The sequence below is a fragment of the Mesoplodon bidens genome (assembly GCF_964165515.1).
Source record: "Mesoplodon bidens genome assembly, chromosome: 5".
Classification (NCBI taxonomy): Eukaryota; Metazoa; Chordata; class Mammalia; order Artiodactyla; family Ziphiidae; genus Mesoplodon; species Mesoplodon bidens.
Genome location: NC_138161.1, coordinates 91,778,318 through 91,791,217, shown reverse-complemented (window position 1 = coordinate 91,791,217; position 12,900 = coordinate 91,778,318). Strand labels below are relative to the sequence as shown.

Below are 12,900 nucleotides of genomic sequence, written 5' to 3'. Positions count from 1 at the left end.
AACAAAAAAGACCCCGAATAGCCAAAACAATCTTGAGAAAGAAAAACGGAGCTGGAGGAATCAGGCTCCCTGATTTCAGACTATACTGCAAAGCTACAGTAATCAAGATAGTATGGTACTGGCACAAAAACAGAAATATAGATCAATGGAACAGGATAGAAATCCCAAAGGTAAACCCATGCACATATGGTCACCTTATCTTTGACAAAGGAGGCAAGTGTATACAATGGAGAAAAGACAGACTCTTCAGTATGTAGTGCTGGGAAACTGGAAAGCTACATGGAAAAGAATGAAATTAGAACACTCCCTAACACCATACTCAAAAGTAAATTCAAAATGGATTAAAGACCTTAATTTAAGGCCAGACACTATAAAACTCTTAGAGGAAAGCATAAGCAGAACACTCTATGACATAAATCACAGCAAGATCCTTTTTGACTCACCTCCTATAGAAATGGAAATAAAAACAAAAATAAACAAATTGGAGATAATGAAACTTAATAGATGCTGCACAGCAAAGGAAACCATAAACAAGACGAAAAGACAACCTTCAGAATTGGAGAAAATATTTGCCAATGAAACAACTGATGAAGGATTAATCTCTAAAATATGCAAGCAGTTCATGCAGCTCAATATCAAAAAAACAGACAACACAATCCAAAATTGGGCAGAAGACCTGAATAGACATTTCTCCAAAGAAGATATACAGATTGCCAACAAGCACATGAAAGGATGCTCAACATCACTAATCATTAGAGAAATTCAAATCAAAACTACAATGAGGTATCACCTCACACCGTTCAGAATGGCCATCATGAAAAAATCTACAAACAATAAATTCTAGAGAGGGTATGAAGAAAAGGGAACACTCCTACACTGTTAGTAGGAATGTAAATTGATACTGCCACTATGGAGAACATTATGGAAGTTCCTTATGATACTAACAATAGAAGTACCATATGACCCAGCAATGCCAGTACTGGGCATATACCCTGAGAAAACCATAATTCAAAAAGATACATGTACCACAATGTTCAGTGCAGCACTATTTACAATTTCCAGGACATGGAGGCAACCTAAATGTCCATCAACAGATGAATGGATAAAGAAGATGTGTCACATATATACAGTGCAATATTACTCAGCCATAAGCAGAAACGGAATTGGCTTATTTGTAGTGAGGCGGGTGGACATACAATCTGTCATACATAGTGAAGTAAGTCAGAAAGAGAAAAAACAAATACAGTATGCTAACACATATATATCACATCTAAAAAAAAAATTGGTTCTGAAGAACCTAGGGTCAGGACAGGAATAAAGACATAGACATAGAGAATGGTCTTGAGGACACGGGGAGGGGGAAGGGTAAGCTGAGACAAAGTGAGAGAGTGGCATTGACATACATACACTACCAAATGTAAAACAGAGAGCTAGTGGGAAGCAGCCACATGGCACAGAGAGATCAACGCAGTGCTTTGTGACCACCTAGGTGGGTGGGATAGGGAGGGTTGGAGGGAGATGCAAGAGGTAGAGGATATGAGGATATAAGTATATGTATAGCTGATTCACTTTGTTATACAGCAGAAACTAACACAACAATGTAAGGCAATTATACTCCAATAAAGACGTTAAAAATAAATAAATAAATGTGGTGTTTCAACGTATAGGATATCTATGTTGAGGTCTTGATAAAATGTTAGTGGTGGCAAATAGTGAGAGAATGGAGATGAAGAATCCAGACCTCTCACTTCCCACCCTTCTCAGTCAGAGCTATAATGTACTTTAGCCAATTTTATACAAAGCGCCTCCACAGAAGACTCATTTGAAGAACATATGAATACCAACAAGAGATCGGTAAATCTAACTATTTAAGGAAACAGTTCTGGCACGAAATATTTCCTTAGCCACTACTTTCATCTGCACCTATAAAAACTTTACTAATACTTTAAAACCCATTTCAAATGTTACCTCCCTGAGGAATTGTATTTGACTGTTGCCCACTTTTATGTGAACTTATATTTTTACTTTGATTCCCAGAGTGACCTGTTTCTGCCTCTCTTAAGACTCACCTCTTTATGCATATATGTGTCTATCAGTTTCAATTTCAATTACAGGGTGATTTCCTCAGTAAAGGGTCCATCACACATTCATTCTCACCCAGGTGTCCTACATACATTGTTGGCTTATCTGTCTTGAATTGAAATGATTACAGTTTACAGTATCTCCCTAAAGTTAAGCTATACTTTCAAATGTATCTGCCAAGAAAACCTAATTGTTAAAGTTACTTCTGTCAGAATGGTTTTTGATCAAAATTTTGCTCCTATTAAAATGTGATTAAATCAGTGTCTTATTAATTTGATTTTTGAGTCTGCTGATACCATTACCATATAAATAATTATTGATCTACAATTTTAAAGCTCTATTAAAATAAATGGTCACATAATATTAATGATCACATTGTAAAAATGAGAGAATTCATATTTTCCATTTCAACTTTCTAAGCTATCTACTAATTATGACTCACTGATAACATCTTAAAGCAGAGATATTGTTCCTTTGGTTATATTAATGAACATACTTTTCATATTTAGGAGAGTTTGGGGAAAAATCATACTGGTCTGAGAGTGTGTAGACCAGACTATGACTTTTTGTTTGTGTACATACCAGAAAAATATGGCAGTTACTAAAATACCAATTCTGTAAATGACATCAAAAATGGCAATTTCAGTTAAAGAGCTCTTCAACTCATCTTCTATAAATAGCATATATAAACGATTAAACCATTTTAACATGTAAGAGTGATTTATCCCACAAAAATATTCCCCCAAACGGGCATCGTTTTCTTAATTTATTTTGGTTTGTGTACTTTGAGGCTATGCATTAAAAGTCAATATTGACAGAAGTCTCAATGTTCTGACAGTTTGACAGGTGATAATAAAAATTATCTATTGTCTTCAAAGGATGTTTCTGAACCAGGTCCTTTCCAAAAGTCTTTCATATTTACCTTCAAGTAAACTGAAAATCACAGATGCAAGAAAGCATATTGAATTTTTATGAGACAAATCAATATACAATGATATGATAAAATATCAAGCCATTTTTTCCAACCATTCTTGTTGCTACAATGAACCTCTCTTTATTGCATGTATTCTGTCATGTTAGAAAACCGTCCACTTACCAGTTGGCATACCATGTTTAACTTATGTCCAGATATCAAGTATTAAGTCACATCTGAGTAGTCTTTGGAAATGCGAAGTGAACAGGAATGTAGGTGCTTGTTGAACTACTTACTCTATGTGTACCAGTTTTGCCCTAACACATAGAGGACTTCCTGACACATAGGAAAGAGAAAATGAGAGGTGCAGAGTGAAAGGAAACTAGCTCTGTTTTAATTATTGTTTTTTACCAGAGAGAAATATTAAAAAGTCTACACATTAATTTTTATTTAAATTTTATATGCTAATTTTTGAACAAAGAACTTAAAAAACAACAATTGTCATAGAAAATCAAATATTTATACTTTGTTAAAAAAGAAAAAGATATTGGTATGACAATAGACAAGCCACATAATAACAGCTAAGATGATACTGGTACACTTTAGAAACGAACAATACAATTATCTTCTATCCACTGTAAAATATGTGAGTAGAAGGAATCATAAACCAAATAATTAGTAATGACTAAAAATCAAAACATTAAAAAGTGACATTCTATAGCACCAAATGTTCTATGGAAAAGTGGAGAAACTATTCTGAGAAGAAGCAACAGAAGAGAATAAACAAGAGAAATGAATAGGATTGTTATTTTCTGTAGTAAGCTAACTAAAATTAATAGAACAATCACGGAAGGTAGCCAGGTCAGAGAAGTGTTTCTGGGGCCTTCCACCTGCTGGTGGCTTGGGTTCCACATTGAGGAATAATACAGGGCCATGTTTCTCTTCTACCTGAGGTAGCAAAAATTATTCATGCTTATGAAATGATGTATGCCTTGAAATTTTTCAGACTTGACATTTTCAACCAAATCAATCACTCTGAATCCTCTCAGTTTTCTCTAAGAGAGATTCTGAATGTACAGACTATTTGAAAAGCCTGCTTTGACTAAAACAGTAATTTTCTACTCAAAGTCAGAAATAGTAAACCCAAGCAGTTCTCATACTGACAAAATACAGGGTTATCAGAAATACTATTCATCTAAATACAAATTTTACTTTAGAAATTTACTACTACTTTATGTAATCTAGCTTTTGAATATTGTTCAAATTAAAGTGCTTATGTTTATTAAAAACTCATAAAATCAGAATAACCTCCCATGTTTACTGTTATCCTTTCTAAAAAAAACAGTATATTAGTAATGATGAAGAGTTCAAAATTCAAATATTGTTAGTACTTTCTTAGTTCTTTTTGTTTCAAGTTCACTGAAGGGCTTTTCATCATAGACCTTATTATGAAAACCACAATGTATTAAAACACGAAAGCCAATGCTGCTTCCTCCCACCCTTGTGGCAGACATCACTAATCAATCCTTTCAAGCTCCTTCTCAAAATAGTATTCTAGCTAATAAAAACCAGTTAAGATGGGGTTGGCATAGGCATCCAGATATATAAAATATTAAGTATTTTAGTATTAAAAAGCTATCAATAATTTAAATAATATTCAGTTATTTAAAATATTTAATTACTAGAACAGCAGGAGAACTAATGAGTTAAATTAGACTCCCAACCGATCAGAAGGGACACCAGCAAGTGCGCTAAACTAGTATATCCCAACTGAATTCAGCATTAAGCATGAGACACACAATCCATTCTGCTGTCTTCAGTGTAAAAGGTCAGATAAAGGGATGACTTGTCAATTTTATCACTTTTTATTACTGTAATATAAACACATGCTGAAAAAATATTTGCTACTATGATATACTAAATGCAGTGCTTAATGGCACAGTGAATAATTTATTTTATTTGTGTACAGTGACCATGTTTTGAAAGCAGAAAAAACAAAGATAAGCCAGAGTAGTCACTTGTCTTGGCATATAGTAATCAGTTTTAACAACTTGTGAAATGTTTTATAATCTAACATATAAAGCGCATCCATCTAAAGGAGAGAAAATTAAGTTAAAAAGTACTGTAATATAGAAATTTAACCAAAGTGAAGCAAAGTTCTGTCAGGATTACATTTCCATATTTACACCAATAATCTCCAAAGTCAACAGGCAAAATAATGCAAACCTGGGATAAGAATGTATACTAATTTAAGAAAACAAATTGTTGGGAAGAAAAAAATGCACTTTTTAAGGATTTTCTAGGTAATTTAGAAAAAAAAAAGGTATGCATTAGAGATGAGGGTTGAAGCGTGTGCCTAGGTCTTGGCAAAGTGGAAAAAAATTCAGAAGTAGATCAGGGCAAGAGGTGGGTAATGGCAAGAGAGAGATAAGGGCAAGAGGAGGTTCACAGGGAACCCCAGCTGTTGGCAAACTGGAAATTGAATACAGAACCTTAGAAGGAGGTGGGGGTGGGGAGGAAGAGAGAGAGAAACAGAGAGGCAGGGAGGAAGAAAGAGAGAGAGAGGGATAGATCACATGCATGCACGTGTGTATTATAAGAAGGGTTAAATTGGACAGGGTTGTTATGATAAAAAAGGAAAAAGAAAATCAGTAGTTAACCATTTATGTCCTCTGTGCTTGACATTTTACCATGGAGATTACATCAGTTGTTTTCAGTCAATCTTCAGAACATTCATATTTCTCGATATTTCTGCTCACTATACAGATGAGGAAATGGAGTCTAGAATATTTAGGTAACTTGCTAGTTTTCATAGCAGGATGACACCATGCAGTTGTGTAATTGCTTACCTAACAGCAAGTTTCCCCTATTAGACTGCCAGCTACATGTGGGCAGTGTCCAGAGCTTTCTTATGGATCATTTTGCTCCTGTGATCAGCATAAAAAAGGGCACTCAGTATATACCTGCTAAATGTTGAGTGTTTCTTGTTACATTAGTGACAGCCAGCAGGCTAAATTCTATATCAGTCAGTTTATCTTTCAGTATCAAATTAAAATACAAGTTAAAACAGATTAATAATCAAAGGGTACTTTATTTAATAAATGATACTCAACTTATTAAGGTAAGGAAATTGAAGGAGTTGCAAATTCTATCAAGAGAATTCTTCCTGGAGACCATGAACATAATATGATAGAATTCTGCTTCCTTTAAAATCAACTATATTAATGTATTGAAATAGTGCATAAACCTAATGATCAACTTTTGCACAGATCTCCCTAGTTCTGAAAACACTGAATTTGCAGCATCCAATGAAATGAGGTAAATCTCATTTGTAAACTGTATACTGGCATTTTATGAAAATTAAACTATATATTAAATCTGCTAAGAAAGTTATGTTATCAAAACATTGTAAGTGGTATGCTTTAACTTATATTAAAACTAAAAATTCTGACCTAGAATTTTCTGTCAAACAACAATTATGGTGATTCAGAATCTTTAGAAGTAACTTCAGTCAAATTAGAAATCTGTAGTCAAGGGGCTTCTCTGGTGGTGCAGTGGTTGAGAATCTGCCTGCCAGTGCAGAGGACACGGGTTCCAGTCCTGGTCTGGGAAGATCCTACATGCCGCGGAGCAACTGGGTCCGTGAGCCACAACTATGGAGCCCACGCATCTGGAGCCTATGTTCCGCAACAAGAGAGGCCGCGACAGTGAGAGGCCCGTGCACCGCGATGAAGAGTGACCCCCGCTTGCTGCAACTAGAGAAAGCCCATGCACAGAAACGAAGACCCAACACAGCCCAAAATAAATAAATTAATTAATTAATTAAAAAAGAAAACTGTAGTCAAACACTTTCTCACTCAAAATTCTATATTTCTGCTACTGAAGAGGGAGAAAAATAGTCCATTGTACTTTAACTGTTTAGGTGAATTCAACTATCTTTGTTGTAAACTTTTATTTCGTAAAATAGACTTTTATTCTTTCCCAGGAATAAGATGCAACCTCCCTAACAAATATTTCACTATGGACACTACGTTGTGATAGATCACTTTTTTATTTGTAAATGCTTCTATCTACAAAATTTTAAATCCATGAAAAATATATACCTTAAATATGTGGAAACTAATCCCATGGGCTATCTTGAAAAAAATAAAAAAGCAGCCATCTTTGAAATTATTTTGTTAACTCAGTTACTGCACAGAGTTCGTGAAATCAGAAACAGAAGATCATATTAAACCAAGGGATTTTATGTAGTTTTTTTTAAGTGAATCACTTACATACAACTTTGTTCAAAGCCATTCATCTCACATTTGTGCACTGCTGACCAAAAGATGGATTCCACAAAAGAGGGGAGACAAATAAAATGCAAAATCCTTTTCAGCATTGAAAAACTGCTCGAAGCTCACATTTCTTTATTTGTGAGACAGTAGCCTCATCTTCATACCCAGACAATAATACAATTTCATTCTATTCCTTTAGCTTTCTGATATTTTTATCTGTAACAGGAAGCATTCAGAGCTAAATACATATAGCTTTGCCTTCTGCCATAACACTGATAGATTTGCCTTTGTTTGAGAATATTAAAAATAAAAGAGGAAGACAAAGTCTTCCTAGCCATGAGAAAATAGACATCTGATTACAAGTTATCCAAGGATTCCATGCAGCGATTATTTCCTCTTTAAGACTTTTTGACAAAATATTTGATGCAGTGTTCAGATTTCATGTGTTAAACTATGTCATGATATTTCACAAAACAGACAAGCAACGATCTTCAGGCCCAACTTGACATGATTTGCCATTCTGCATTCAAAAATAAAATACTTCATTTATTTTAGCTTTCAGTTTTAAATGAAAAATGTGGTCAGGGAATTATATTTATTTTATTATGTATTCATACTTAAGGCTTTTTCCTCCCTAATGATTAATATTTGTCATGTTAAATAGAAGACAGGAAGACTGTTTTCAGGCAATGTGGTAAACATTTGTACTCCAAATTTTATGATATGTAGTTCTGATATTTTCTTAATTTCTCCCATTTAAATGCATCTACTTTATACCAACTACTAATAAAAATAGCTAACATTTATTGAGTGCTTCTAAGTTCCAGGCCCTTGACATGGTTTCTATCATTTCTTCCTCACAACAATCATTTGAGGTACTATTACTATTCCCCTTATACAGATAAGGACTTTTGAGGCTTAGATAATTGAAGCAACCAATCCACAGATGTGCAACTGGTAAGGAAGGTTGCTAGTCTGGGCTCCTGAACTATGTTTTCTGAGGAATGGGATAGTAAGAAGTGTATTGGTAACAATATTTTATGCACAGCTAATGAGTTGTTGAAAATGTTTCTTCATAAAACTGCATCACTTGGCTTGTCTTCCCGATACAAAATAATGCTTAACAGAAATAAAACTTCAAAATTTATAAAATGTATTGGAATAAAAATAAATCCCTTATTCAAAGTAAGAACATGGTAGACCCAATCTGACCAACCTATATTAAATACTAATTGTTCCCTTTGCTTTTCTGTACCTGTACTGGTTTCACAAAGGACAAAAGAAATAACTTCACAGGAATTACATAAAGCCATATATTCTATTTATAAAACTGACTAGACATTGCCAGCACTATCAATGTCTTTAACATTATGATGATATTATAGTTGATATTCCCCTTTAATAAAAATATAAATCACTGTTTATTCCCTGAAGCTAACCTCACTCATGCTAAATTATTTATGTATCCATTTTAATATGTATTTTGCATCTGACAGGACAACTCTCCTTAGGACCATTTTACTGACCCACCTGTCATTATGATGGGGTAAACAATGTCACCTTTCCAGCGCACAATGAATTACAAAATGTTGCAAAGTATGCCATCCATCATGCTGGCACTAAGTAGGTTTTCGAAGTAGATCTCAGATATCACAAATGCTGTTTAGACTGTTAGCAGAAAGCAAAAATTGGAAGCTTATACAAAACGGTCATATGATGAATGGACATGACAGCTCTTCAAAGAAAAGGGGCATGGCTCTTCTACAAATAATCTTGTCAAAAGCAAAAGTAGTGGGGAGCTTTGCTGGCAGTCAGACTAGAATAATTTAAGAACTTGTTAATGGCGCTGCCTGATAGAAATTCATGCAAATACAATGTACTCAAAATCAAAAAGTAGGTATGCCTGAGTCATCAGCAGCAACCTCTCAAGCTTGATTTGAATTGGGAAATAGTCTGAAGAGACACAGAAAATTCACCAGTGTCCTATTAATTAGAATATGCGAGTTTCAGTAATACACCTATCTAAAACATGTATATAAAATATATGCAAGTATTCTATATGCATATAAAATAGTTACCAAGAAATTGCTTTGCTTTTGAAAATTATAATACTAATATAGTAAAAGTTTAAAAAGTCAATATCACATTATGTCCTTTATTTATATAAATCTTTAAATTATTATGTACTTAGTGTAATAGATTTGAATTATTAACATAATTCTAAAAATACTTATTGACAATGTTGTCATCTAATTTGCACGGTTAATTTCTTAAATTACATTCTTCAAATACAAAGTGTTTGTTTTATCCATAATTGCATTTTAGTTCCTTTAACATTATTCCCTTCTAACTAGGCCTAATATTTCACACATGGAATACACTTCTACATCTATAGCTAACTTTATTTCTCCCTTTTAATAGCTATATTATTTAAAATCTTTTTCAGCACTTTATTAAAAATGGTATTTTTTAAATTCAAATCTAGTTGATTTATAATATTATATTGGTTTCAGGTATGCAACATAGTGATTCAATATTTTTATAGATTATACTCCATTTAAACTTATTATAAAATATTGGCTATATTCCCTGTGCTGTACGATAGATCTTTGTAGCTTATTTACTTTATACATAGTAATTTGTATTTCTTAATCTCCTATCTTGCCCTTCGCCTTCCCTCTCCTCACTGGTAACCACTAGTTTGTTGTCTATATCTGTGAGTTTCTTTCTATTTTCTTATATTCATTCACTTTATTTTTTAGATTCCACACATAAGTGATAAAATAGAGTATTTGCCTTTCTCTGGCTGACATTTCACTAAGCATAATACTCTCCAGGTCCATCCATGTTGTTTCAAATGGCAAAATTTCACTTTTTATGGCTGAGTAATATTCCACTGTGTGTGGGCGCCTGTGTGTGTGTGTGTAAAAAATTACACTGTTATGAACATTGGGGTGGGTGTATTTTTTTGAGTTAGTGTTTTTGTTTTCTTCGAATATATACCCAGAAGTGGAATTGCTCAGTCATGTGGTAATTCTGTTTTTAGTTTTTTGAGGAACCTCCATACTGTTTTCCATAGTGGCTGCACCAATTTGCATTCCTACCAAGATAATACTAGAGTTCCATGACTTATGACTTTGCAGACACTTAACTACTTCATGATTCTATAGTAGACCTTTGTTTTCTTTCATATGAAACAAAGAGAAAATTTAAACACATAACTGATAAGACAAATGTGTGAAAATCCCTCAGAGATATGGTTACACAGGAATATAAAACAAAAATCCCATGTGCCCAGGCGATTATTAAAGAGGTACACACGGAGGCAACTGAGACACAAGCTATAGTTCCACAGCTTTTCCATATCACCTCAGTCGAGGAATAATGAATGTTTGCCAGAGGAAACTGGAAAGAAAATAGATGGGGGTGATTCCAAGGATCCACTCAAGCTTCTGGGGTTTTGTTATTGTTCTGTGTTTTGGAAATGCTTTTGTTTAAGGAAGGAGATGACTGTGCTGTACTTGAATAAACCAGGATAAAGAGGAGCCTGGAAATGTGTGGGGCTTATGCAGGGTTGGGAGTCTAAAATATGTGGGGTAACTTTAGAATCTCGACTTGGGACCAAAGTTTCTGAACCGAAGAAAGAATGCTGGCGGCCTCCCTCTATTTCCATTAGTACACAAGTACTTTTCCATTATTGCCTATCAGACATAGTGTATATTCATCAAGTCAAATCATGAGTCCTACACTAGAAATATTACAGACATTTAATATTATGTTAACTTTTAATTAATAAAAAGGCTTTCAAGGTGGTGCTGGTTATATGCGGTTCTGCTAAATATCAGAGAATGTTATAACACAGAACAAGAACAATGCCAAAGCAGTGGTTAGTTGCTTCTCTTCATGCTGCACCCGAAAAAAAAAATTTTTTTTAATTGGGAACAAGCATGTATTTCTGCAATGTAACTTTAAGTAATTTAAATTAATCATCTTAATCAGAGTTAATAATAAGTTGGATTCTTAAAAGTCTGTGCCAATAATAAACAATCAGAAACAGTATTTCATTCATATAAAATCTGTAGAAGAAATCAATAGTTTTATAAAAAAACTGAATGTGTTTATTCAAATGAGATTTTTACATGGAGATGGAAAAGTTGCCTATATAAAGGAAACTAGTGACCAATTAAACGCTATGGTATCTGACTGCTCTCTTGTCCTTACCATAAGCTAAGCTCTATCCTCCAAGATTTACATATATTAATTAATTTAATTCTCATAACAAGATTATGAAGATGGAACTATTATTATCCCCATTACAGAGATGAGAAAACTCAGCCCTATATGCTTAATTAACAGTGGTAATTGGGGATCTGAGATTTGAAACTAGTCCACGTGGCTCTAGAAGCTGTGCATTTAACCACAATGTCAAAAAACCACCAAATCAAAAAACCAGCTAACCCAGAAAGGCTAAAGCAATAATTCACACCTGGTCCCTTGTTTATATTTTCCATCATAAAGCAGACACACTGTATGTCAAATCTTAAATGTGTGAATAATCACATCAATTTTCCACTTCACTTCTTGTGTGCATACACAATTTCAAAACATAACTGCTTCTGTTTCTATTCTTTCTGTCCACATTGATCTATTAAAATTTGCCTCTTCAGAACCAAAGAACGAAATGAACTCACACTGTAAAGATTAGGCAAAATGTGAATGACTCAGTCACACACTCAACACTTTTAAATTAAATTCTTCTAACATGTCTTCACTTTCAAAATATGACAAGAAAAGGGTCAGGCAATTCAAATCTTCCTTCCCCTTTCCTGGCACCTCCACACTGAGAACATTTAATGGTTATTTTGGTATGTTGCTTCTTGCCAGTTAGTTCAATTTAGATGAAAGCTGTTGTTTTCTAATTTCATTTCACTGTAAATGACAGAGACAAATGGTCATATTACCTTGAGAGTTCCACTGGCAGAATAGGCTGCATATGAGTAGAGCGGATCTTGGCTGCTGTGTTGTCTGGCTTCTTCACCGCAAGGCTGACCATTAGGATGAAAGCACTGGCCACTGCTGCTTAGAGTCACTGAGCTGGGAGAAGGGCCTGGCAGGTTCAGCAGCACAGAATAATTTACAAACTGTACATCTTCTAGGCCCAAAGAAGTCCACTGAGTCTTAATCTTCTTTGAAATTTCTATGTCATTTTCACTTTTGTACAGTTGTACCAAATTTCTGAAAGAAATTTAAAAGACATATTCTAAAAAAAAAGGAAATCTTTATTCTTTCAAGTTGTGGTGGTTCAGTATATGAACCATTATTAATAGATGTGGGATGTGAAATATGCATGAGACAGGACACTACACAAGAAATTCACAATTTGGTAGAGGTAATGAGCTTTACAGAAATTACACAAAATCAAAGCAGAATGAATTAAACTCAAATTAAGAACCAATAAAGGACTATGGGACTACAGAGAAGAGAATAATTAATACAAGATATTTCTTTTATTACTTCTGATCCTTCTATTGACAACAACATAATCTATTTAAAACTCAGCTCCAAACCTAGGAGTCATGTTGGTTGAGACAGTTCTGCACTGTAGTTAATATGATTACTTATAAAGCT

At 34.0% G+C, this 12,900-nt stretch overlaps 1 protein-coding gene across 10 annotated transcripts in view; it reads right to left on the bottom strand.

Annotated features, from left to right (window-relative positions):
• NAALADL2 (N-acetylated alpha-linked acidic dipeptidase like 2) overlaps positions 1–12,900 on the bottom strand; it is a 1,532,395-nt gene that overhangs the window by 635,859 nt on the left and 883,636 nt on the right. For all 10 annotated transcript variants that reach the window (XM_081235898.1, XM_081235896.1, XM_081235895.1 and 7 more), the window contains one exon: positions 12,234–12,507. In XM_081235898.1, coding sequence (XP_081092024.1) covers positions 12,234–12,507 — 274 coding nt within the window. The remainder of the gene's footprint in view (positions 1–12,233; positions 12,508–12,900) is intronic.